The sequence below is a fragment of the Copadichromis virginalis genome, linkage group LG5 (assembly GCF_057382275.1).
Source record: "Copadichromis virginalis isolate Kocher_CV1m ecotype Utaka linkage group LG5, C_Virginalis_male_GT1.1, whole genome shotgun sequence".
Lineage (NCBI taxonomy): Eukaryota > Metazoa > Chordata > Actinopteri > Cichliformes > Cichlidae > Copadichromis > Copadichromis virginalis.
The window spans coordinates 7,811,337-7,837,574 of record NC_140622.1 but is presented as its reverse complement, the minus strand read 5'-3'; the positions used below and the strand labels follow the sequence as shown (position 1 = coordinate 7,837,574).

At 42.9% G+C, this 26,238-nt stretch overlaps 1 protein-coding gene across 1 annotated transcript; it reads right to left on the bottom strand.

The window, feature by feature from the left end:
* Window positions 1-7,144: 7,144 nt before the first annotated feature.
* On the bottom strand, window positions 7,145-25,981 carry etnk2 (ethanolamine kinase 2). Its single transcript, XM_085455700.1, has 9 exons — window positions 25,482-25,981; window positions 20,471-20,608; window positions 20,262-20,383; window positions 19,655-19,795; window positions 16,056-16,198; window positions 11,741-11,824; window positions 11,488-11,648; window positions 11,317-11,390; window positions 7,145-11,024 (listed from the first exon to the last, which is right to left on the bottom strand). Exons 1-9 carry the CDS (start codon window positions 25,626-25,628, stop codon window positions 10,952-10,954), a joined length of 1,083 nt encoding a protein of 360 aa, XP_085311826.1. The 5' UTR covers window positions 25,629-25,981; the 3' UTR covers window positions 7,145-10,951.
* Between the last annotated feature and the right edge of the window lie 257 nt (window positions 25,982-26,238).

Genomic DNA, 26,238 nt, shown 5'->3' with positions numbered 1-26,238 from the left:
ACTACATGGAAGCTCCTGTCAGGCATCATATCGGCTAAGATGAACAGGCACATGGGTCAATACATGAGCAGGACACAGAAAGGAATTGGCAAGAATACCAGAGGTGCAAAACACCAGCTACTGGTAGACAGAACAGTCAGCCGAGATTGCAAGACCAGACTGACCAACCTGTGCACTGCCTGGATTGATTACAAGAAGGCCTATGACTCAATGCCCCACAGCTGGATCCTGGAATGCCTAGAATTGTACAAGATCAATGGGACCCTAAGAGCCTTCATCAGGAACTCAATGGGGATGTGGCGTACAACACTAGAGGCCAACTCCAAGCCCATAGCACAAGTCACCATCAAGTGCGGGATCTACCAAGGAGATGCTCTGTCCCCACTGCTGTTCTGCATAGGCCTGAACCCCCTCAGTGAGATCATTAACAAGACTGGCTACGGATACCGACTACGGAACGGAGCAGTTGTCAGCCACCTCCTGTACATGGATGACATCAAGCTGTATGCCAAGAGTGAACGAGACATCGATTCACTGATCCACACTACCAGGCTATACAGCAATGACATTGGAATGTCGTTCGGACTGGAGAAGTGTAGTCGGATGGTAACAAAGAGAGGGAAGGTAGTCAGAACTGAGGGGATTGAACTACCAGAAGGCAACATTGCAGACATAGAGGACAGTTACAAGTACCTGGGGATCCCACAGGTGAATGGGAACCATGAAGAGGCCGCTAGAAAAGCTGCAACCACCAAGTACCTGCAGAGGGTCAGGCAAGTCCTGAGGAGTCAGCTGAATGGTAAGAACAAGATCCGGGCCATCAACACGTACGCCCTGCCCGTGATCAGGTACCCTGCTGGGGTAATAGGCTGGCCAAAGGAGGAGATAGAAGCCACTGACATAAAGACAAGAAAGCTCCTTACCATGCATGGAGGGTTTCACCCCAAGTCCAGCACCCTGAGGCTGTACGCTAAGCGGAAGGAAGGGGGCCGGGGACTGGTGAGTGTCAGCACCACAGTCCAGGATGAGACAACGAACATCCAAGAATACATTGGGAAGATGGCCCCAACTGACCGAGTGCTCAGTGAATACCTCAGGCAGCAGAAACCCAAGAAAGAGGAGGGAGACGAGGAACCATCATGGAAGGACAGGCCCCTGCACGGTATGTACCACCGGCAGATAGAGGAGGTGGCTGATATCCAGAAATCCTACCAGTGGCTGGACAAAGCTGGACTGAAAGACAGCACAGAGGCACTAATCATGGCAGCACAAGAACAAGCTCTGAGCACAAGATCCATAGAGGCTGGGGTCTATCACACCAGGCAAGACCCCAGGTGCAGGCTGTGTAAAGATGCCCCAGAGACAATCCAGCACATAACAGCAGGGTGCAAGATGCTAGCAGGCAAGGCATACATGGAACGCCATAACCAAGTGGCCGGCATAGTGTACAGGAACATCTGTGCCGAGTATAACCTGGAAGTCCCGAGGTCAAAATGGGAGATGCCCCCAAGGGTGGTGGAGAATGACCGAGCTAAGATCCTGTGGGACTTCCAGATACAGACGGACAAAATGGTGGTGGCTAACCAACCGGACATAGTGGTGGTAGACAAACAGAAGAAGACGGCCGTAGTGATCGATGTAGCGGTTCCGAATGACAGCAATATCAGGAAGAAGGAACACGAGAAGCTGGAGAAATACCAAGGGCTCAGAGAAGAGCTCGAGAGGATGTGGAGGGTGAAGGTAACGGTGGTCCCCGTGGTAATCGGAGCACTAGGTGCGGTGACTCCCAAGCTAGGCGAGTGGCTCCAGCAGATCCCGGGAACAACATCGGAGATCTCTGTCCAGAAGAGCGCAGTCCTGGGAACAGCTAAGATACTACGCAGAACCCTCAAGCTCCCAGGCCTCTGGTAGAGGACCCGAGCTTGAAGGATAAACCGCCCGCAGGGGCGTGCTCTGGGTGTTGTTATATATATATATATATATATATATATATATATATATATATATATTATATTATATATTGAAGAGAAAATCTCCGTCCCGGTTTCCCTCCAAGGCGTGAGCACCGATAAGCAGAGTTTTGTCCTTTCCTTATAAGATTCCTAATTATTCAAAGTAACACTCAGGTATGCCGCTCAGCTGGGTTAGTTACGACGTCGGGAGCAGCTTGGGAGAACAAGGAAACACAGACTGCTTCAGGTTGCCTTCCCAAATCGACTCAAAGGTTTATTTATCATACAACAGCTTATATAGAGGAAAAAGGTTCGTGTGTCAGCAGATTCTCAGTTCAAACCGGTACAGACCAAATAAGGAAACGTCTTCCTTCCTTGTGAGCAAAGAAGTATCCTTTGTGTAGTTTATCAGTTCAGCTACAATTTATGATCATCCCAGCAAAATACACTCCTAGACATAGAATACAGAGTTCTTTCATTAGTGAATTCTGAAACGAACCACCTGGCTTTTTAACAAGCTCTTTTATAAAAGATAAGGAAGGGAGGATGGGAGTAAGGAAGTGGTCTCGTCTCTGTGGTATTTTCGACCTTGGGGTACCAGCCTGTGAGTCTTACACATCAATACATGGGTCAGAGAGAAAGAGAAAAACAACTAGTAAATGGGCCTTATTGAGTAACAGTTTTCCTGTATAATATCACTATAAAACAATATCCTGTAAATGCTACCATGGTATCAAAATATCACAACATATATTATATTATATATTATATTATATATAATATATATGTACCGGTCCGAGGCCCGGGGGGTTGGGGACCGCTGGTCTAAATGACTCGGGTAAAGTTTGTAGCATGCGTGCTTGTTGTTTTTGTCTGCTTCCACTTGTCTTTGCACTAGGATGATGTCGGCATAAATGTTAAGTCATATTTGTTGTGTTCCCACTAGTGCTGTCAGCGTTAATCTGAAATGACGTTAACGCCACAACACGGCAAATCTCCGTTAACGAGCTACCGCGGATCGCCCCGTGCGTGGGGCTGGACGACGTCAACACGTTAACGAGCTAACTGCGCTAACGCACTAGTTCCCACCCATGTAATTGAGCATTGCGTGGCACATCCGACATACTGTTTTACTTTTGTCCATGACGCGCTTACCTTCAGGGTCATACTTCACATGAAGACCAAAATACAGTGGGGCAAAAAAGTATTTAGTCAGCCACCGATTGTGCAAGTTCCCCCACTTAAAATGATGACAGAGGTCAGTAATGTGCACCAGAGGTACACTTCAACTGTGAGAGACAGAATGTGAAAAAAAATCCATGAATTCACATGGTAGGATTTGTAAAGAATTTATTCGTAAATCAGGAGAGAGAGTGACAGATTTTCTGTTATAACCTTCATTTTATGGAGGCACATTTGAGCACTCGGGTCGCATCAGAGCATCGGGCGGTATAGTGTGAGACCCTGCATCGTGACCTATGAACTTCTAACCCCTGCGAGTCAATCGTACAGTTTGAGCAGGAGCTGAATCGCGCGACTGAAAAAATCGCAGTGTTTGCCCAGCTTTAGGTGTACTGTCGTCCGAGACTTGCACCGCAGTGTCGGTGTTTGTTTCCCTGTTGGCCATGCTTCTTGTTGTGGTCATCTGTTGTCTTCCGGTATTTTCTCCGTAAGCGACCTTTCCTCGACCAATGAGATGAGCGGTAATCTGAATTGTCATACTCGAATTGTCATAAGTGTGCTGTCAGCACATTGGTCACAAAGCAGGAGAGGGGCTGGGAATTATGTTTTCAAACAAAGCGTTAATTCCATTAAAAGTTATAGACTACTTTTGATTCTCACTGTATTACGGGACAAAGTGCGTCCCTTATTAGCTCAATGCGGGACGTGTACTTTTGTTTCTAAATACGGGACGATTCCGTTTTTTAAGGGACGGTTGGCAACCCTAGCCAGATCTGAATGAGGGTGGGGGAGGTTCAATTTGCCATGTTGCAACGAGCTTAGCTTCTGTCTTGCTAGCTTGCGCTGCGCTCAGTGGATCTGCGCTCGACAGTGCAGCCTAGGCGGAGTAGTCGAGCGCAGATCCACTGAGCTCTCAACACAGACAGCATCGTCAGAAGAAAAGTTGATAAAATAAATTAAAAATTTGTATTGTTCGATACATATGCGTACCGAACCGAAAGCACTGTATCGAATGGTTCAATATCGATACGAGTATCGTTGCACCCCTAATATATATATATATATGTATATATGTATAGATAGAAAGATAGATAGATAGGTCGTCTGGTTGGTTGTTCTGGATTTACATTGCTTCTCATCATCATCACATCTGTTAGTGAATTCCCGGCCTGCAGTGGTCCGTATCTATCAAAAGTACTCCAAAGAAGGAACAGTGGTCAACCAGTGACAGGGTCATGGCTATATCACACTTCTTCAGAAACATTTTGCTCTTAGTCTGTCTGAAAGAAATTTCAACCAATCAAAAGTTATCACATGTATTTCTGGGGTTCTGAGTAAGCGAAGGTCAGGATGAGTGGCTGTCATATTTTAGTGGACTCCTGCTTGCTCCAGTCTGTGTGTAGGTGGACATAAACACACACACAAACATGGCATGTTTTTTTTGTTTGTTTGTTTTTATTATCTTTGAGAGGACATTTATTGAATTAATACAAATTCCTTTAACCAGCTCCACCATATTCTGATAGATAGATGCCAATTTATAGAAAATTATAACAGTTGAAGCCATTATATATCATTCAAACTGCATCAGCCTACAATTGAGTCTGCAGTGTGTTCGGTAGTGACTGCTCCTTTAGTGTGCCAGTGTCGCCATCTGCTGGACAGGACCAGTGTGGCTGCCAGCTACATACAGTTGCAGCTTGTTACCAACTGCAGTTGCTGAGAACACAAGAAAGCCCCTTCTGGGCTCTCACATTGTTTCCTCTGATTTTCTTGTTGCTGTGTCTGTCTCTTTCTTGCCAGTGTCAATGCTCACTCATGAGTTCCAGCCTCCCAGCCTCAGTGTTCAGTCAGCCTGCATGCCTGACATTCATCCAGACACCAACAGCTATGAAATCACTGTCTACTGTTCAGTATGTTGGAAAACGGCATCAGTGTTCCTGCAAGATCCTTCAGACATCTCAAGTCTTCAATTCAATTCAGTTTTATTTATACAGCACCAAATCCCAACATCAGTTGCCTCAAGGCGCTTTATATTTTCAAAAAAGATTTTCCTTTCACAATGTCACAAATGGAAATCAGATTATTATTCTCCTTTCTCAAAAAAACCCAAAAATTAAAAAAAAAAGTTAAATTGTTACTTAAAAAGTATACGTTTTATATAAAAGCCAATCTGGGGGGATTTCTTTGTACACAAGTAAATTTGCAGGTTTAAACTGTAACTTTTCCTCTTTTTTGTGGAAGTGGGCCAAAATTCCTTCGTAAGGACTTGAGAGACTGAGACAAAAAAAACATTTACATCGAGTCGTTGCTGCTTTGACAAGCTGTTGAATCGTGGGAGCATTTTTTTATTCTTTAATTAATTAATTTTTTTTACACGCTATTTCTGCATTTCTGCTTTATTTTTGCTAAATAACTAAAGACAGGGCATAATATATAAGGAGTTGCTGTTGTTCACCTCAGACTGTTTTTTCTGACTTTTATGACCTGGTACAGACTAGATCTTTTTTATTATGTCCTGATGATAAGCAAAACCTTTTTTGGTGGTACAGGGTGTGCGCTCTTTTTACTCTGGCTGTATTTTAATGACGAAACTTGTGGACCTACTGTTGTTAAGCACGACTAGACTAAGCATCGTATATCATTTTCTATTTATATACAATCTTTTCGGTTAAATTAGGCCTGTGTGTCATCATACTATACTATTCAAAGTGTATCTATGTTCTTCATTTGGCCTGGATGAGCGGATGAAACTTTGCATAAACATCGTGTAGAGTAGCGGTCCCAAACCTTTTTTGCCCCACGGACTGGTTTATGTCTGACAATAATTTCACGGACCGGCCTTTAATAAAACCAGTACCGGTACCAAAAAAACCAGAAGATTTATTCATAACACACGGAAAAAGACCCAGGAAAACCGAGTTAACACTAAAAACCGATAAAACCATACATTTCACACCTGAGCCGGCGTGGCCCGGGGACCGATGATCTGAAGGACACGTGAAGTTTGGAGATCTGTAGCGATTAACTCTGCAGAAACTTAGTGACCTCTGCACTTTTACACCTCAACATCTGGTGACCCCGCTCTGTGATTTCACATGGCCTACTACTTTTTGGCTGAGTTGTTGAGTTTCATCCCCAGTGGCTTCCACTTTGTTTACAACAGTTGTCTGTGGAATATTTAGTAACGAGGAAATTTCACAATTGGAATCGTTGCACAGGTGGCATCCTATCACGGTACCACGCTGGAATTCACTGAGCTTCTGAGCGACCCGTTCTTTCACAAATGTTTGTTGAAGCAGTCCCAATGCTGAGCTGCTTGGTTTTATCCTGCGGCCACAGAAATGACTGGAACGCCTGAATTCAGTGGTTTGGATGGCTGAGTGAATACTTTTGGCAGTTCCTCGGAGAATGGCACAGTCTGAATTTGGAGTTAAATTGTTGGGATGTCCAATTTTTGAGAAAATTGTGGTTTTTATTTGGCACAAAAACTGCCCACAGTTAAGGTTTTACTAAGGTGATCACAGCAGGCTACTTCTTGGCCTCTTCATTCCCACAGAAGCAGTAAGGTTGAACTTTTCTCAAACACTACTCCTGGATTTTGGCTTGTTTTTTCTTAAATCACTAATAACACAGTGTTACATGTCATGTATTATTCATCCAAAGTTGTTTACACTTATTTTTCAGACCCGCTAAGGACCATAAGATTTTTAATATGTCCTGATACATAAAACCTTAGGAGGATGCATTTTCTTTCTCATGTGGGTAAAACAAAAAAGGTGTGAAAGGTTCCACTCCTAGGGAAGTTAGTGATCATTAAAATAGTCTGTGTGTTTTGGCAGGATGTCCCCCAGCACAAGTTTTGTAGTTGCTTCCTCCCATCAGGGCCAAATTCACAGAGTCAGCTGAGGCAACCGACAAATCAACAAGTCACATGCTAGTACATAACAGGACAAATCAAAAGCCAAACAAGGTCTTTTAATACCATTTCATTCTTTTTAATGGAAATATTTACTAACAACAGTTAAATAATCTTGCCACTCCTACAGAGGTGTGAAGGATCACTGTACAGTAAGCTTTTCACAGTATTTCTTACAATATTTACATCCCCCATCATCATCTCCTTTAGCAGTGGATGAGTACATTTACAAAGTCACATCTGCAAACCAAGCGCTGTGTCCTTTTACACAGCACTCTACCTTTCAAATCAAAGCACTTACAAAAAGTATATGTCAGCATACAAAGAAAAAGAAGTCAGTTTTCTGAACAGTATTTTGTATAATTAAGTTAGTACATTCACGCACACAAACATAGTTAATCTCAAATTAAATGCAATGCAAACTGAAGCTAACTGTTTTGGTATGACTGGACTGCAACAAACTAAGTGTGGAGTGCAGATTTAGAATCAATAATAAACAAACTGATTTTAAAACAACCGTATAAAGTGACGACATTATGACAGTGAACCGTTTCAATGGCCAGCGTGGAACAGCAAATTCAGACAGCCGGTCTCAGCAGTCGACACAAAAACACATGAAATGGATGCATTTGTCTGGAAATGGGGATCAGAGTCAAGTTCATTTTCTGTTTGCTGTCACCTTACCCAGCACCCAGTCTAAAGAGAAAAAGTTGTTGCAGCATTGTGAATACGGATGCAATATTGTGTCAATATCGTGGATCAAATATCAGGTTTCGCTTTCTTGTCACGTTCGTTTTAACACTGGTTGGATGGATTTATCACAGTTGAGATGATGTGTTGACAGCTCAGTTAACGGTGTCTTATCTCACATTAGCCATCTCTGTCTCCACTCCCTGTTTGAGGAAGTGCACTCACAGACAGAGCAGTGAAAGACTTGTGCAAATAAATAAAGCCAAACATTTTTTATTTGGTATATTTGTCCGGGCTAGTTGTTTTTTTTTAAAATTTGTTCTATTTGGCCACATGAAATCTGATCACTGCATCTTTAATGGGTGATACTACAGCAGTGGGTAAGGTGACCAAAGATCCAAACAGCTGCTAAATAAATGCAAAGATTAGTTGGAATGTGTCTTCAATTCATCTCCCACACACTCAGCGTATAAGATACAATGTTACAGGAACCTAAAATGCCTTCCCTTCAAAAAACTGTCAGCAGCCTGTATAAGTGTCCTCTGAAGGGAATGGAGATATTCACCCAGTGCTCATGGAGTGCGAATGCCCTCTTTATCCCGGCTGATGTCCTACCTGGGTATTAGAATTGTGTGTTCAAGCAGCAAATTCACCAATTTGGCCTTTGCAAATGCACCAAGCTGATTACTTCACTGTTAGTGGCATAACATTTAAATAATAAAATTCACTAAGTGAAGTAAAAGACTCCTGAATATGTGCCAGTGTATGCATCAATAACTTTTAAACCCAGTGAGTTTTGTACTGTTGCAATCAGTTCTTATTCACACTGAGGAGAAGAGAATTATTTTACCTAAAGTTAAGAACGATTAAGACTTCAGATATTAACAGCACTCCTCAGAAAATCCCTCTCGGGTTAAATGTTCTGAATGAAAGCCATTAACATGCTTTAGTCCCTCTCTCCTGCAGCTCAGCTGGTGAATTATTAAGCCTTCCAGTTACACGACACCAGCAGTAGAGGACAAAGGTCAGAGCTCCCTCTTTGGTGCCAAGGAGGAGTAATACCCCATGACTTCTTTAGAAAGCTGCCAGTTCTGCTCTGCTTTTAGCCAAGTTTGGCCAACGGTGATGGAAACGAAAGGTTCCACCCCACCAGCTCTACCCTCTAGTTTTGCACTGGGATGCCCTGCAGTGACTGGGATGCCCTGCAGTGACTGGGATGCCCTGCAGTGACTGGGATGCCCTGCAGTGACTGGGATGCCCTGCAGTGACTGGGATGTCCAGCGGGGAGGTCACAAAAAGACATCCAACTGCTTAGAAGCCTCTGGAAAAACTTAGTTTTTGAACTCTGTAAACATATCATTGATGACTTTATTGTCTGAATAGTTACTAGTTTCAAGTCTTACACTTTCCAATATGTAATTTTTGTACGTTATTATTCTTATTCTTATTATATTAATTATTAACTTATTACTAGTTATTATTGAGTCAGAAGTTAACTACAGTACTGTACGATTTTGCATATGACTGACAAAATCTGTGAGCCACATCTCAGAAAGAACTCGAGGCTTCAAAATGAGACTCTGCTCACCAATGGCTGACATCACAGTGCATTACATCACATTACATCCATCTTTTCTATACAGTCTATGTTTCACATTACACTCAATCTGTCTGGCCTTTTGAAAAAGGTGACAGGCTTGAACAGATACATTTCTGCTTAGTTAGGTGTTCAGTCAAAAGTTAAGCTGAAAAAAAATTATTTAATAACAAACAGACAAGCTAGATTTCAAAGAAGCCTGCTTTCTAAGCTGTGAGTACTTTTGTGCATTAATGATTTCTTCGTCTTTCAGAGCCAGATCTTTTTCCCAGGAAAACAGTAGCTGATCTCGTGACAGACACCCCCCCCCCCAGCTAACCCACGCCAGATTCTTTTTGAAAGCTCCACTTGATTTGACCCCAGATAAAACTTATGCAATATGTAATTATGTAAGAAGTTTTGACACTAAATCTGAGATGAATAGAGTGGATTACAGCATGGGACTGAGACTGGGCTATGATTTCAGGACGGTTTGAAAAACAGATGCATAAACCTCCGCAGAGTAAAGGGAGAAGCAACCAAAGACCAAAACTGGGAACTGGTGACCGATCAAAGATGAAAGGGTATAAAGGGAGAGGAGGACATGGCACAGGGAGGATTGACAGAGGTGGTGACTTTCCAAAATGTCTGGAAACCTTAAATGGAAAATTTAACAGAGCGATGCGCTGTAACCATAAAAGTCAAAAAGGTGGAAATAATGCTCAAGGACAGGAACACACACAGAGGTCTCGTCTTTGTAGCCATCCCCTCCACCTCCTTCAGTACCACTTTCCAAAGAGTTGTTAACCTGAGATGTTAAATACAAATAAATAAATGCACATTTAGCTTTCCATTTGCTGTTCCAAACACGTGGCGTTTGGCATGAAACACCAACTAACACGCAGACAAGTCTTACAATTCTAGCAGCATAAGCAGCAGCAGTTTGCTGTGAATAAGTGGAAGATGTGGTGAAAGAAGCTGAAAGTGCTTCAACAGGAAAAACAGGGGGCACAGGAAAGGACACCCCGAGGAAAGCTCAGTGCAGAAAGCTACGGGCACTTAGCACCAAAGGTGATGGGAAAAAAAACGAGAAAGGGTCACAATGTGTTAAAATATGTAGAGACAGAGGAAGGAACACATACAAGACACAAACATACAATGGGACTAACACCAGGCTGCACCTGTAGTCAGTTTCAGAAAACAAACCATCGTCCTGACACTCTTCAACCCTCTCCTTCCTCTTGTGACATCATTACCAGCGTTGTGGAACATTTTGGTGTCCTATCCCAAACACAGACCTCTCTACGCCTGGTTCAGCTGCTCTAAGAGGAAAAGCGTGACGCTTTTTCAACATATATTACAAACGCAGACGAATGCACTTGCACACATACACACATGAAAGTTTTGTCATTCTCGGGCTACAGCGGTGACGTACGTGGAGCTAAAGTTTGGGGGAATCAAAGAGTAATTGCGCTTGTTGCAGGAAAAGGATGCCAGGCTGACCGAGGAGTGGTCCATCAACAGCTGGCTCACAGAAGCGTCTTCATGGGAGAGGAAGTCCCAGCATTTAACCTTCAAACACACCTCCTTCTGGGCTCCTCTCCTCGTCCTTCTGGCTTCCGTCGCCTCCTCTCACTCTGGGATCTGCAGGGCCATCACTGCAGGTTTAGTCTTGAAGTACTGGTTGAAACGTAGCACGGCGTACCTGCAGACGGAGAGACAGAAAAGACTGATTTTTGACTTTGTCGCTTGCACAGAGATGTCTCTTCTCTAAGATTTCTTCTTGGAATGTTACAAATGTGTTCTTTAGATAAGATAAAAAAAGTTTGTGGACACAATTTTTGGCAGATTGGTGAACCTTTGCCACATTCCCAAACACATTCAACCATGACTTGCTTAACTCATCTGCACGGATGTGGTGGTGTGTGCGTCTCTGTGTATGTGTGCGTGTACAGTCATGATGCTTAGTGCTAACCTCTTCACACACGCACACTTACCCCAGGAAGTCAAAATCGATGGAGGAGTATTTGGCTTGGATGAGAGCCCAGAAACCCCAAAAGAAGTGAGAAGCCTTGAGAGAAAACAAATGAGATATCAGATGTGTACCATGAAACAGCAGGGTTGAGCTTGCAAGAGATACTGTGTGCATCTGTCAACATCTGTCTCACCAGAGCAAACTTGTTGACCTGAACGTAGAGCGTCTCTAGCTCTCGCTGGCTGACCTCCTCTGTGTTCTTGGTGAAGAGTTTGTAAGCCTGCAGATACACCTTGAGCCACTCCATTTGCATCTCCCGACTAGGATAGAGTCCATAGTTCGGCTCAGTCATGCCTGAACAAACACATGGACGTGCAGTTGAAGGATAAGCTGTGCACCACCAACACATAACTAACTCATGTAAATCACACTGTGCTTTTGCTGACCTGCAAATTCATTGAAGTGGTTGCCAATGTCAAAGGCCTGGTAGTTGTAGCTGGAGTACTCATAGTCGATGAAGCGCACATGACCTTAAGGAGACCAGAGAAAGGAAAACACGTATGTTACATTATTATGCACGTGGTCATTTACAGCAAAGCTGAAGGGAAGCAATATGAAGCACTCTTCAGGTACTGCTGCCACATGCAGTGCACGGTCACATGACAGACAAAGTCAGAGACAGTTAAAAAGCCTGCTAGCTGTGCTGCCTCTTCACTCAAGTGCTACTGACTGAACCTGAAGAGCATCTTTACATGGAACCGCTGTGTGCTTCAGTTAATCTTCCTTTGTTGGGGCAGGGATTGTTTTTGATGGTCATCTTGAGACAGCAGGAAGTAGAGGGATTATGTGACTATTAGACGCACTGGAGGGACTTGTTGGTCAAACTGTACACCAGTCATCTACACCTGGATGACCGGAACAAGAGCCAGTGAACAACGCCTTTGCAACATTCATGGAACTATAGACAAGGAGCAGATATACAAAGACCAGATAGACAGACTTAGCTGGGCAAATTAGCATGAATCCACAAAAACTGAATAATGCTTGTGGCTAGGGCAGGGCGATATGGCCAAAAATATTTATCACGATATATATTTGAAAATTTGCGATAACGATATAACTGACGATATAATTGATGCGAGACAAAATACAACTCCACAACATTACTAGCGCAAAAAGACAACCTTCCATTTATTTTCACTTAAACAAGAAGCTGGTTTTTATGTACATTAAAGCTTTATAAAAATGTAACAGTGCAAATGCAAATTCCTTGCTGAAAGTTTAACCAAAAGGCATTTCCAGTAGAAATGGGCTGACATATCCTGAGCATAACCATGTATAATATCCACTGAAGTTAAAAAGAGGTGCTTTGCAACATTAAACTGCAGTGTGCAGTACGTATTTTTCAGACCATAAGGTGCACGGGATTATAAGGCACATTAAGCAAAACAAAGCAGTCAGATAAATCAAACTTTATTAAACTCATTCTTCTTGCTTCCTCCACTTCTGTACCATTGATTCATTAATGTTGAATTCTCTGGCAGCTGCTCTATTCCCATGTTGTTGCAGTATATTAATGACTAACCTCGTATTGTGGATGGATTATCTCAGTTGTTCTCCTGACTGAAGTTTGGTCCGTTTACAGCATCCTGCCATGCGATTGCATTTGTCTCTAACCATCAGGAACCTTCACGTTAACTTTTATAAGTGGAAAAGTGTTAGTGTTCGTCCTCCAGCTTCACTGTTTATGTTATGCTAACATAGCTGTGTCGCTAGCGATCACGTAGCACATCATTATATACCAGCTAGCCCAACTTCAGTAACCCTACAAACGTCAGTGCTGTTTAGTTTCCTGTCTTCATTTATGTTGGACGTGATACCAGAGCTGTACGTTTGAATTTTTCTAGAAATCTCAGTCAGAACATGCTATATCATGCTTAGGTAACTAGCGAAACTAGCGAGCTAACTTCCGCTAGCTTCCTGCTAACTTCTAACTCCGTTAAATGTAATAAATTTTGTTTTCATGGATGCCTGGAAGTTAAACTTCATAGTTACACCTGGTAAAGCAGCAATGCTGATCGTTTTATTAAAGATGAAAGAATTGAGACAGTTTTTAACGCTCAGTGATGCTGCAGTGTTTGTTTGACCTGAAGAATTATGGAGTTTAGGACCCAGATTACTCCCAGATTTAAGAGCATCTTAGCCCGACAAATACGACAATAACGACGGCCGTTTGCATGTTCTGCAAAAAAATGTGCTTCGTCGTGTATCTGACGGACAAACACCAAACCAGTTCCACATCACTGAGGTTGCACCATTTTTACAAACCAATTCTGGTTCATCTGTTTCACTCAACAATCGGCCATGTGCGTATGAAAACAAAGGCACTGCGCATGCGCGTTTTACTCATATTCTACCGCGATATTTCATTTTCCTTTCGTTGCCTAACATTATACCGGTATTACCGTGAACGGTATAATATGGCCCAGCCCTATTTGCAACAGCACCTCTTGTACTACAATTCAAAAAGTTCTCTATTGTAGGATCAAGAAACACATGCAGCGTGAAACAAGAAGCAAAACAGGAAAAAAATGAATGAGCGTGATGTGTGTAGTTATGCTTGTGCACCAGTTGCAGTGGTTTCATTAACACTGCATTCATCAGGATCTTCCAAAATGCTGCTTGGTCAGGTCTGCTGATATATATTTTGGGTTTATATAGTGCAACTGCTTGTAATAAAACAGACTTTATGTAAAGACTCAGCTCAGGATTCATATAAAGGACTACTCCCTGCTCCGTCCCCATCAGTTCGAGAAATAAAAAACCTTTGCTTAGATTATAAGCAACAAGCTGTGCATATGTTGTTAGTAAGTTATTGGTGGCAGCATTTACTGTCATACATATTGTTACTAAATCACCTCTGGAGCCACAAGTAGGGCTGGGTATCTGGTATCCGTATTCTTCAGGTCAAACGAACACTGCACTGAGAGTTAAAAACTGTCTAAATTCTTTCATCTTTAATAAAACGATCAGCATTGCTGCTTTACCAGGTGTAACTATGAAGTTTAACTTCCAGGCATCCATGAAAACAAAATGTATTACATTTAACAGAGTTAGAAGTTAGCAGCAAGCTAGCGGAAGTTAGCTCGCTAGTTTCGCTAGTTACCTAAGCATGATATTGCATGTTTTGACTGAGAGATTTACTGAAGTTGGGCTAGTTGGTATATAATGATGTGCTACGTGATTGCTAGCGACACAGCTATGTTAGCATAACATAAACAGTGAAGCTGGAGGACGAACACTAACACTTTTCCACTTATAAAAGTTAACGTGAAGGTTCCTGATGGTTAGAGACAAATGCAATCGCATGGCAGGATGCTGTAAACGGACCAAACTTCAGTCAGGAGAACAACTGAGATAATCCATCCACAATACGAGGTTAGTCATTAATATACTGCAACAACATGGGAATAGAACAGCTGCCAGAGAATTCAACATTAATGAATCAATGGTACAGAAGTGGAGGAAGCAAGAAGAATGAGTTTAATAAAGTTTGATTTATCTGACTGCTTTGTTTCGCTTAATGTGCCTTATAATCCCGTGCACCTTATGGTCCGAAAAATGCGTACTGCACACTGCAGTTTAATGTTGCAAAGCACCTCTTTTTAACTTCAGTGGATATTATACATGGTTATGCTCAGGATATGTCAGCCCATTTCTACTGGAAATGCCTTTTGGTTAAACTTTCAGCAAGGAATTTGCATTTGCACTGTTACATTTTTATAAAGCTTTAATGTACATAAAAACCAGCTTCTTGTTTAAGTGAAAATAAATGGAAGGTTGTCTTTTTGCGCTAGTAATGTTGTGGAGTTGTATTTTGTCTCGCATCAATTATATTGTCAGTTATATCATTATCGCAAATTTTCAAATATATATCGTGATAAATATTTTTGGCCATATCGCCCTGCTCTAGTTGCAAAGATCATGTTTCCGTTTTCCTTAAAACCTAGTAACCGCCAGATAAATCCTAGTTATTGGGAATGCTAACATTACGGCTGAATTAATTTGCTAACAGGCAAATGCTTTTCCCCCCAGAAACCAAACTAACATATAATATTTGTTTATGGGTGTTTCTTCTTCATTTGTAGAGCACACAAATCCTTTTTTCCGGTCATTGATGGTTATCAGCATGCTGCACTGTGCATCATGGCTAATGCTAACGTAGTCAGCTATTGTGGATTCAAGCTAATTTGTCCAGCTGTTTGCATTAGCCAAGCTGTGGTACAAAATATTAGAATTCTTAGTATTTTGTACCACAGCTTGGCGAACACATGTGACAACTATCTGTCTGTTTTGAAACTCCTCAAAGCCCAAGGCCATTTCTATAAATGTTAGCACAGACTGCCTAAAGAATAAAAGGAAACAACTGTAAAAGTCAGCATATGTTATTAGAGAGCTGTATGTGTGCATGCTGGTTGTTATAGATGCACAAACAGAAAGTTATACTAAAAGGGAAATATTATGCAAATAAAGCATTACTTTAGTAACTCCCAACCTTTACATGTTAACACCAAAAGATGTTTTTGTGCTGGTGCAGGCAGTTAGTATAACATGCCTCACTTCTAGTGACCCAGCTGTCAATGATCCACTGGAATGGGGGCAGTGTGGGGAGTGAAGTTAGAAGTGCTGCTGCTCATTCTGGTTGTAAAATAGAATCACAGCCGTGAGACGAGAAGCTCAGATTAAGGCTCAGACACTTACCCTCTTTGCTGTTGTGGATGATGTTCTTGCAGAGCAGGTCATTGTGACAGAGCACCACAGGTGAGCCCAGTGTGGAAAGATGTTCCTTCATCCAAACCATCTCCTGCTCCAGCACCACCTTGCTGGGAACTTCCTGCTGTATTCTGGACAGGGAAGGAAATGGAGAGAAGGTCAGTGTAGTCGCGCACATTGTTGTGACAACCATTCAGAATAGCTGCACGCACAACACTGTGTCCACCTGTTAAGTAAGTATCACAGGAATACTTTCACTGGCCGTTTTTCACCTAAATAAAACACCTTTCATTATTTTGGTATCATGCCACGTGGGAACATATGTGAAATGAAAACAACTGAGTGCGACATGCACAGGCAGCACACACAAGCTCAGTGGGGCTCTGGCCTGCTGACTCCTGGGAACACAGTTGCAGAGAAACAAGTTCTCAGTGGACCCTCCTGGTGCTGGAGTCACTGTTATTACGGCTACATTACACCTCATTTCCTGAGTTTTCAGACCTGACTACCAACATCTGATCTGCGATTTATTCCACACTGTACTTGAAATAATAACCTGGAGACCGCTGGAAGCACTGTGAGAATCATGTTCTTTGATTTCTCCAGTGCCTTCAACACCATTCTTCCCTCGGTTCTAAAGGACAAGCTGGTGAACTCTGGAGTGGACCATCACCTCACTACCTGGATCCTGGACTACCTCACCGACCGACCACAGTATGTGAGGACTCAGGGCTGTGTGTCGGACAGGGTCGTCTGCAGTACGGGGGCCCCACAGGGAACGGTTCTGGCTCCGTTCCTCTTCACCATCTACACTGCAGACTTCTCCCACAATTCCACCCAGTGCTTCCTGCAGAAGTTCTCTGATGACTCTGCAATAGTCGGCCTCATCACTGATGGGGACGACAAGGAGTACAGAGGTCTGACCCAAGACTTTGTGGACTGGTGCCAGCTGAACTACCTCCAGATCAACGCCAGTAAAACCAAGGAGCTGGTGGTAGACTTCCGCAGGCACAAGCATTCTCCACTGCAACCACTGAACATCCAGGGTATGGACATTGAGGCTGTGGACAGCTACAGGTACCTTGGTGTTCATCTGAACAATAGACTGGACTGGACTCATAACTCAGACGCCCTCTACAGGAAAGGGCAGAGCAGGCTGTACCTGCTGCGGAGACTCAGGTCGTTTGGAGTGGAGGGCCCACTCCTGAAGACCTTCTATGACTCTGTTGTGGCTTCTGCTATCTTTTATGGCGTGGTCTGCTGGGGCGGCAGCATCTCTGCTGGGGACAGGAAGAGACTGAACAGGGTGATCCGAAGGGCCAGCTCTGTTCTAGGATGCCCTCTGGACCCAGTGGAGGTGGTGAGTGACAGGAGAACGGCGGCTAAGCTGTCATCCCTGATGGACAACATCTCCCACCCCATGCAGCAGACTGTGACAGCACTGAGCAGCTCCTTCAGTGGGAGACTGCGGCACCCACGGTGTGGGACGGAGAGATTTCGCAGGTCTTTCCTTCCCACTGCTGTCAGACTCCATAATAAAGACTTTAACTGATCAAGCACACACATCCATACATATGCAATAATACTAAGTGCAATAATCCTTTCTGTCATCGTTGTATTTTTACTCAGTTGTATATAGTATTTGTATTTGTATTCTATTCTTATCTTATTGTATATTTATTTTATTTTATTCTACTGTATATAGTATTTTATTTTATTCTATTCTGTACAGTTGTGTACTGTATTTATTCTTATTGTATTCTAATTTTTGCCTCATAACTTTTGCACTGTCCACTTCCTGCTGTGACAAAACAAATTTCCCACGTGTGGGACTAATAAAGGTTATCTTATCTTATCTTATCTTATTAACATTCATGCATATCCTGCACCAGTATTTATATAAATCTTTGCTCTTCTCATCTGTGTGCACATGACACAAACCTACTGAGGCTTCACGCATCACGAAGGGTTCAGCCCAGCTAAGATTGTGTAGTCTGATCTGATGGTAGTCCAAAGGTGGTCTTACTAGATAGCAGAGAAAGAGCTAAGGTAGTCTCATCCAAGCAAAAGCTAAGAGTGCTGAGTAGAAACCCCTTTGTTAAATGTAATGGGCTTATGTGGATTACTCCAGTATCAATCTGAAGACAGTCTGAGCTCAGAGAAAACCAGTGTGCACACAGGATGCACCCTCTCCTCTCAGATTTCCATCTAGCTAGCTCTCTCTCTGACACTCACTCAAACTTAACTCATCTAACATGTCATCCACAAAGGAAATGTTACTGAAATGATTCTGATTTAGACTAAATGCTACAAATAACACCGGCCTATTAAAATGAAGCGCAACATGAGGGCTTCTCAGATAGCAGTGTGCAACAAGTGTCTGCTGTCCAGGACCAGGGACTCTAGCTGTCTGTGTTACCAAGGACGGGATAAAGTGATCTGATAGACCGGGCTAAGCAAACATCTGCTGGCCCACTGAATGCCAAACACTCCCTAATCCAGTCTGCTATTATTGTTACAGTTATATAAGCCACATGCTGGACTTAATCTAACAGGGAAGAGAACAAAGATATTAGCTGGGACTGGGCAGCTGGCCAGGTTATAAAATGGTATACTTTATCTGCTCCACATGTCTCTGCCATGCTATCCTCCTTATTATATAGAGATGAATTTACATTTTCATTAAACACACTTCTAGGTAAGGCTGGGAAATTACATCTCTATTACATCTCATCTTTTGGCTGACAAATATCTTGGTGTTTTCTATGCTGCAAGCCAAGTGTTCAGTTTTATGCTAAAGCTACAAGTCAACGATATTTTACTCATATAAAACACAAAGATAAGATTAAAAAGTTTACTGTCTCCATGCTGCTTTGACATATTTCAGTAGAAATATAAAGCTTGCTCCATTGTTGTAATGAGCTAATTAGCATAGCAATAACATTATTGTGTCATTGGTTAATTCTGCCCGGCGTCTGACCTTAGCACATGTTTACTTCTCTCTACAGACTTGATTTGGGCTATATCCCATATGCTGTCAAATCATGCGACTTTGCAGTATGTGTGCTTGCAATGGAACAGGAGACCTTGTATTTGCAGCAGAGCACCTAACTCTCTTCTACTGAGACTAGCTAAGGTGTATTGCTTATTTAGTCCTACGTGCTTTTTAAACAAACCTGGAAAAAAAAAAAGAGAACTTGAGTCAGTGCCGAGTATTTCAGCTGCGTGACAGTCTTAATTGCTAACGCATTCTCAAATGGACAGTGCTGTGCCAACAGGAACATTTGTTAGCCTTCAAACCCAGAAATAATGTTAAAGTTTATATTTGGACATCAATACATGAACCGCACAGGATACAGTCGTACGCTTTTTGCAGTTATCTCTGTCATTTTTTATGCAAAGAAAGCCCAACTACCCCACTGCTTCATCACGGAGAACTTGCAGAATATTTCAGGCTCTATGCAAACAGCTTATGTTCTCATTTAACAGGAAACTCATGCTGGGCTTTATGGACTATTTGCATCATTATCACGGTGATAATGATAACCTTAACTTTGAGCTTTGAAAGTAGATAAGCAGGAGCTCACCTGATGTTGGAGGCTTGCTCTGTGAATTCTGTGGCTACAAGTGAGAAATATTTCCGCATCTTGATCCAGAGGTTGGGTTTGGGGATGCAGCCGTTGTGTGCATGGATGGCGTGGATACGAGCCATTTCCCTGGCTATCAGCCTAAGCGGAGACAGACAGAACAAGGTTACAGTCGTGGCAAGATTTCAACTACAGACCATTAGTATCTAGTTGTAAAGAATCCCCACAGTACAGTGGCAGAGTGTCCTACTTCATTTATCTACAAGGACAAATTTTGGTTACAGAGTTCCTGGAGATAGTTGAATTAAAACAAGAAAATACATAATGTCCACTACACAGAGCTGACGTCCACAATGGGAAGACTGTTTCACAGTCAAAACATTGTGTTACCAGATAAAGCATTCCCTCTAAATGTTGCGTTTCAGCTCAGAACCTTGTGGAATTGTCCGTTTTCTTCATTATACAGTTCTTTTTTTGTGTGTCCTGTGCATTTCTCCATGTGTCTAATCTTTGTTGTATGAGGCAGAAAAGCACTGATGTTAAAATTTTCACCATCTTTGAGTAAACTCAAAAAACCCATTCAAACATTGCTGTGACAAATTCACACCTGAGCAGAGTAGGATCTCTGACATCCTGCGTTCCAAGTGCATCTCCCTGCATGAACTCATAGCAGATGCCATTTAGAAAGGTGCAGTAGAGGCGAGGAGCACAACCATTAGCATGCAGCACCTAGGAGACACAAAAAGATGACAATGAGGTAGGACAAACAACTGCTTACGTTAATTAATTTAGGACTCTGCAACGCGGCAACACTACCTGAAAGCTCTTAAGCTCATTGTCTCGGTCCACAATCAGCTCTGTTTTGTTTCCATATACTCGGACCAGGACTACGTCATTTGGACTGTCGTCCACGTAGCAGCCCACTAGCTTGTTGGTGGTTCCATCGGTGAAGAGCTGGAAAAAGATGAAACCACATCTCGTCTCAAACAGAGCCTCTGATTGTACAGCGCCATGGTGCTTCAGGACTGTTTTCCTGAAAGCTATTAGTTACCTCTAAGTCAACATCAACCCTGAAGACACCATACAGCTTTGACCTACATGAGATGAATATGTCAGAACGCCTCCGCAGGGTTCACAGAAGACTTGAGCTAAATGTTGAAGTGGTTTTTAAGTCATCTTACTAAGATTTTGTTTGAATAATAGTTGTACAAGAACATGAGAACAGGGCATGGTCAGTCTGTGTTAGCAAGAGCAGTGTATGGACAGTGACATGGAGAGGGATATTACAGTAGGGCATAAAACTCATCAAAAATGAATGCACACTACAGAGTGTAGTGGTTCAACAGCCCTCTGCAGCGGTCTACACAGATACAGTCCTCAGATAGAGTCATCTGCCACCATGTTCTCGACAAGTGGTTGAGTGTTTGTGTGGCATCCACCAAGCCCACTTGTCCCCTTACGCTGATGACGATGATGACATACCAACATTATACTGAGTTACTCCCTTTAGCCTAAGAGGAAACATTTTTATCTTGATCATATCATCCTGGACGGTACGGTGGTGCAGTAGTTACAACTGTCACGTCACAGCAAGAAGGTCCAGGGTTCAAATCCATCAACTGTGTGGACCTTGCATATTCTGCTAGTGCCTGCGTGGGTGCTCCCCATGTATTCTGATTTCCTCCCACAGTCCAAAGGTTAACTGGTGATGTTCTCTATCTGGCTACAGGATGTTTTTTAAGCTTGTAATGTACACCCAGTATTTGTTTCATATCGGCTCACGTTCACATTGTAAACGAACTGTAAATGAACCTCTCTGGAGTTCGTTTGGACTTTGGACTGTTGGTTCTTGGTGTGGTTGTTTTGGTCCACATGTGAGTGCAGTTACTATGTTCACATCCACACAAACAAACCGCACCAGTTGGGAAAACGAACCAGAGTTCAATTAAAACGGACTAAACAGCGTAGGTGTAAAAACACCCTGAGTGTTCCTTCATATCACTGGTGAAGACTTCTTGCACGTCGCCTGATCAGTCTTAAAGAGTGATGCTGTCAACAAGCTGAGTCAAATGCTTTTTCTAAAATGAAAAGTTAGCAAAAAGCCTTGTGTGTTTGAAACTTGGCCTTAAAAAACAAAAAAATCGGAGTGACAGCGTGGCTCCAGTGGACAGTGGTGGGCCGGTCCGTCCCGCTGCAGCGGACACAATAACAACATACACACTGCCTGCATCTCCCCCCCAAGGACCAGACGCTCACTCACGCATATCTGGCATTCCACACGTGGCTCACCACAAAGATGGGCGACAGACATCCCTGTTATGACTATTCATACACAAGCATACACGCCTTTGCCAAAACGTGACTGATCCCTTCTGCCCGCCACACAATACGCTGCTAAGACCTACGATCAATACATCGACAGACAGCGATAAGCTTGGACCCAGACAGAGGTAAACATTCTGCCATATACTGCTTGCATGGGACATTGATGGTGGCATCCCCCCCTCAACCACCCCACTACCAATAACCAGCTCCCTGTAGGGTGACCTCACTGTACAGGCTGGAACAGGTTTCCTTTGATTGACGTGAATCTTTGAGTCCTCGTTATGTGAAACTTGTAAGAGGAGACCATTTCTCTGTCGCTGCAGGCACTCTGCCATTTTCAGGAAGTGTGTGGATGTTTGGCAATAGACAATAAAAATCTCCCTGTCCAGGTGGCAGGGCCGGTCAGGTCTTCCTGTTAGCAGTGCAGGTGTATAAATCTACTGTCAGAGTGGTAGTCGTTGAGAGAAGTTTTGCCAGTCTGGCCTGGAAAAGTCGAGATAAACACGGTCACATCCTCAGCTGCAGGTGGCTGTTGTGCAAGGCCCAGGGAGAGGAGTAACCAGGATGTAAATACAGGGCTGAAGCAGCTGGGCTTAGACTGTGCCACTGAGGACTTTTAACAGTTCTGTAGCGCTCACTGCTCCAAAAACTTTGACCCAGCTACGACACAACAGTTACTAGATCCTTTTACCTGGAATCAATTATGCATTTTTCTTTCCCTGATGAGTCAAGTCTCTGTGGATTACCTAACACCACCACACTTCTAGGGAAATCTTTTAAAAAAAGACTTCTTGGAACCACATCTGCCACCAACTGTTATTATATTACAATGAATAAAGGTGCTGATACGCACCATTGTCTACATACCCAATGGTACAATATGTCATGACGTTGTTATAGGGGTGGATGTTTAGCTCATGGCCTATATTATTAAAGCACATTGTTATTATCGTCCCACATCAAAGTATAAGCAAAAGCACAAACCTGAGGTAGGCCTATGACGATGAATTCCATATAAGAGTTTCCTTCAACTTTGTAAATCAACATCAAGGCTTTACTTCCAACCTTTTAACTTTGCATTAAACTGGGGATTAATTTGCAAATATTAGATATAGATTTTAATCCCACAGTAGGGAAATTCACTTGTTACAGGAGCATGAGGGTCCGAAAAAAAGGGAATTATAGATGTATTCAAAAACAATAAAAATAAACAAATAAGGTACTAAAAAAAAAAAAAAAAGTTAAACCTGCTAAAAATTAAGATCAATACAATTCATACAATTTTTCTCCTGTTGACTCTCAGGCCTGATCACTCCATCAAGACAAAATGATTTCCACTGTTTAAAAATTCATGACAACTACTCAATAAAAGTTCAGCTCTAACATAACGAATGAATAAATCGTCCAGTATCTGATAATGGGATGCAGGGGCACCAGGCTAAGCAGGGAGCCCAGATCTCCCTCTCACCAACCAGCGAGCCCTCCAGTTTATCCGGGGACTTATTGGGGTGTTTCCAGGCCAGCCGAGAGACAGAATCTCTCCAGCGTGTCCTTGGTCTGCCCCATGCCTCCTCCAGGTAGGACGTACCCAACTGAAACACCTTACCCAGAAGGCAATACCTCAACTGACTCCTTTCGATGTGGAGGAACAGCGGCTCTGCTCTGAACCCCTCCCAAATGACTCAATTCCTCTTCCTATGCTAATGGAGAGCTTATCTACAGTTCGGAGAAAGCTCATTTGCAAAGCATGCATCTGCGATCTCATTCTGCCTGGTTCTGCCGGAGGTTTCTTCCTGTTAAAAGGGAGTTTTTCCTTCCCACTGTTGCCAAAGTGCTTCCTCATAGGGGGTCATATGATTGTTGGGTTTTTCTCTGTATCTATGAAGCGCCTTGAGGCGACTTATGTTGTGATTTGGCGCTATATAAATAAAATTGAATTGAATTGAATTCTTTCCCCTTTAAAAGAACCAACAATGTCCTGTCTGCCTGCATCTGAATTTGTATTCTCAGATGGCTGGCATCACCATCAGCCCACATACCATAACAGTAGATGGCTTTTGTATGGATAAAAGGATAAAAGTTTTCAAACTACCACATGTAAATCTTACGGTTTGCTGACTTAGACTTTTACAGTGCAGGGTCACTAAAATTCCAGTAGTAATAATTTGTGACATTAATGTTATGACATAACAGTAAAGTATTTTTCCATTGTCAGGTAAATCATTTTTACAGTTTAAATGAGCTGCCACTAACAGCCTGGGCTGCTGGTGAGAAGCAATGATTGGTGGGATTTGACCTGTAAGGCAGGGTTGGCAGAGGTGTGCTCACGTGTTGGTGCCCGATCTACAGCAGCTATAAATAAATGCTGATTAGCACATCTAGTAGCACAGTAACTATTACGCTAAATTAAACTCAAAGTTCAAATGATTGCTGGAGGGCAAGCAGTACTGTTTTTGCCATTCAGGTGGGCGTGTCCCAGTAATCTGACATCACCTGAAAGCTAGAGAGACATGTTGGCTTGCTAATGCCCATCAGTGATAAGATACATATGACTGGGGCTGATGTTTAATCTCTGCTTTTGTAGCTGAGGAAATGTTCAAAGAGACGAAAGACTTTAAAACACTTGGAAAAAAAAGTTTTTTATTTTACTTGTATAAAATGGGAACAACAACAATATTATCCGGAGACTCAGCCTATTTGCTATATCCTCTGTAGTGGACATAGTAAAACTGGAAGATGTTTTTTCCCAACGGTTCTTTGTTTATTAAAAAAAACACACACACACACACACACACACACACACACACACACACACTTACACTTCTTTAGTACTATTTTTTAAGAAAACATTTAAACGGTTTAAAAGAAGAGACTGTATATCTTGGCCTCCAACATGTACACTCCATTGAAGTCCAAAATCTAGTGTGTCTAATATCATTAGGATTCACACACATGTATTTGGGAAGAAACGAGACACAACAATCAGCTGCAGGCTATAATGAACACAAAGCTCAGGGACCTGCTGTAACACAGTCTGTCCCTTTGAACTAGTAATTATTACCAATCACCGTGTTCCTCTATCAAACTGACCATCGCGCCACCATCAGCTGTCCTCCAACACCAAGATGACAGCGCGACTTATACCAGCTTTCACACCGTCTTTAAGTGCCCTACGCGATGTGCACTTTGGGCATACACTACAGATAAGAAGCGTACCAAGCTTTGGGACATCCTGGTGCAAGTTTGCTAATTAATTAGAACACCTTGATAGCTACGGTAACCTATAAATGTAAATTTTCTCTAAAGCAAAACCAATTTAAACTTCTTAGTTGGTAAAGAAAATAGAAATAGTCAACTATAGGCGGTGCAATAAAATTTATTCAGCTAGGCGACATGTCAGGTTGCCACGACCCTCCTACTAGCTTGCCGGTGATGCTGCAAAGCTGTCAATCCTTTCCTAGCCTAGCATAATCAGTACAGCTAGCTTTGCGGCTAACGTTACCTTGGTCTTGACGTCGCTCGAGTCCCACGCCGGTCTCAGCTCTTTAATGAGCTTCATCGCTCCCTCCGTTACGTTGCGCTCGTCCACGAAAACTGGGATTTTTCTAATTACCGGCGAGCCCACGGGTACATGTATTTGCGTCTCCATCCTGCAGCAATTTCTCTGAAACGTTAATTTCCAAGCCCTTGGCGTAAATTTCTAAAAAAAATTTGCACCATACGAGTGCCGCTTGGTTTAGAAGTAAGTGTTGGTGTGGTTTTTGTGAGTGACCTAAGACTGGCTCAAGAGATTTAACACGCTGCTGTAACGTTGAGTTGAAAGCGGTACAGATGTACGATGAAACTGCCGGGTACTGATGGTCGTCGCCGGTTTTCTTAGGAGTCAGCCAACTGTACCATTTCCTCCTAATTGGCTCCGCCCGCCCGGGATCATCCGATTGTACCGCCGGTTGAGACGCACTGCATTCGAGCACGCCCATTACTTCCGAAGATGCCCGAGCAGTGCCGGGTTCAGCCGAATGATAGCTGATAAAATGGAAAAATTAATTTTGAAAGTGAAGCCTGGAATTAGTGATGGGACGCGCTGCGCCGTCGAGAAATCCAGGAAGGCTTTTATCAAGCGCGTGCCGAGGCTTGCTTCTTTAAGGGCGAGTGACGTCACTAATGACGTCTGAAGCCTCGCTGTTTTAGCAGGTGGTTCGAGCGTTGGTGTGATTTATGATTTATAGATATTTAGTCTTCCTTTTGGAGTTTCACAT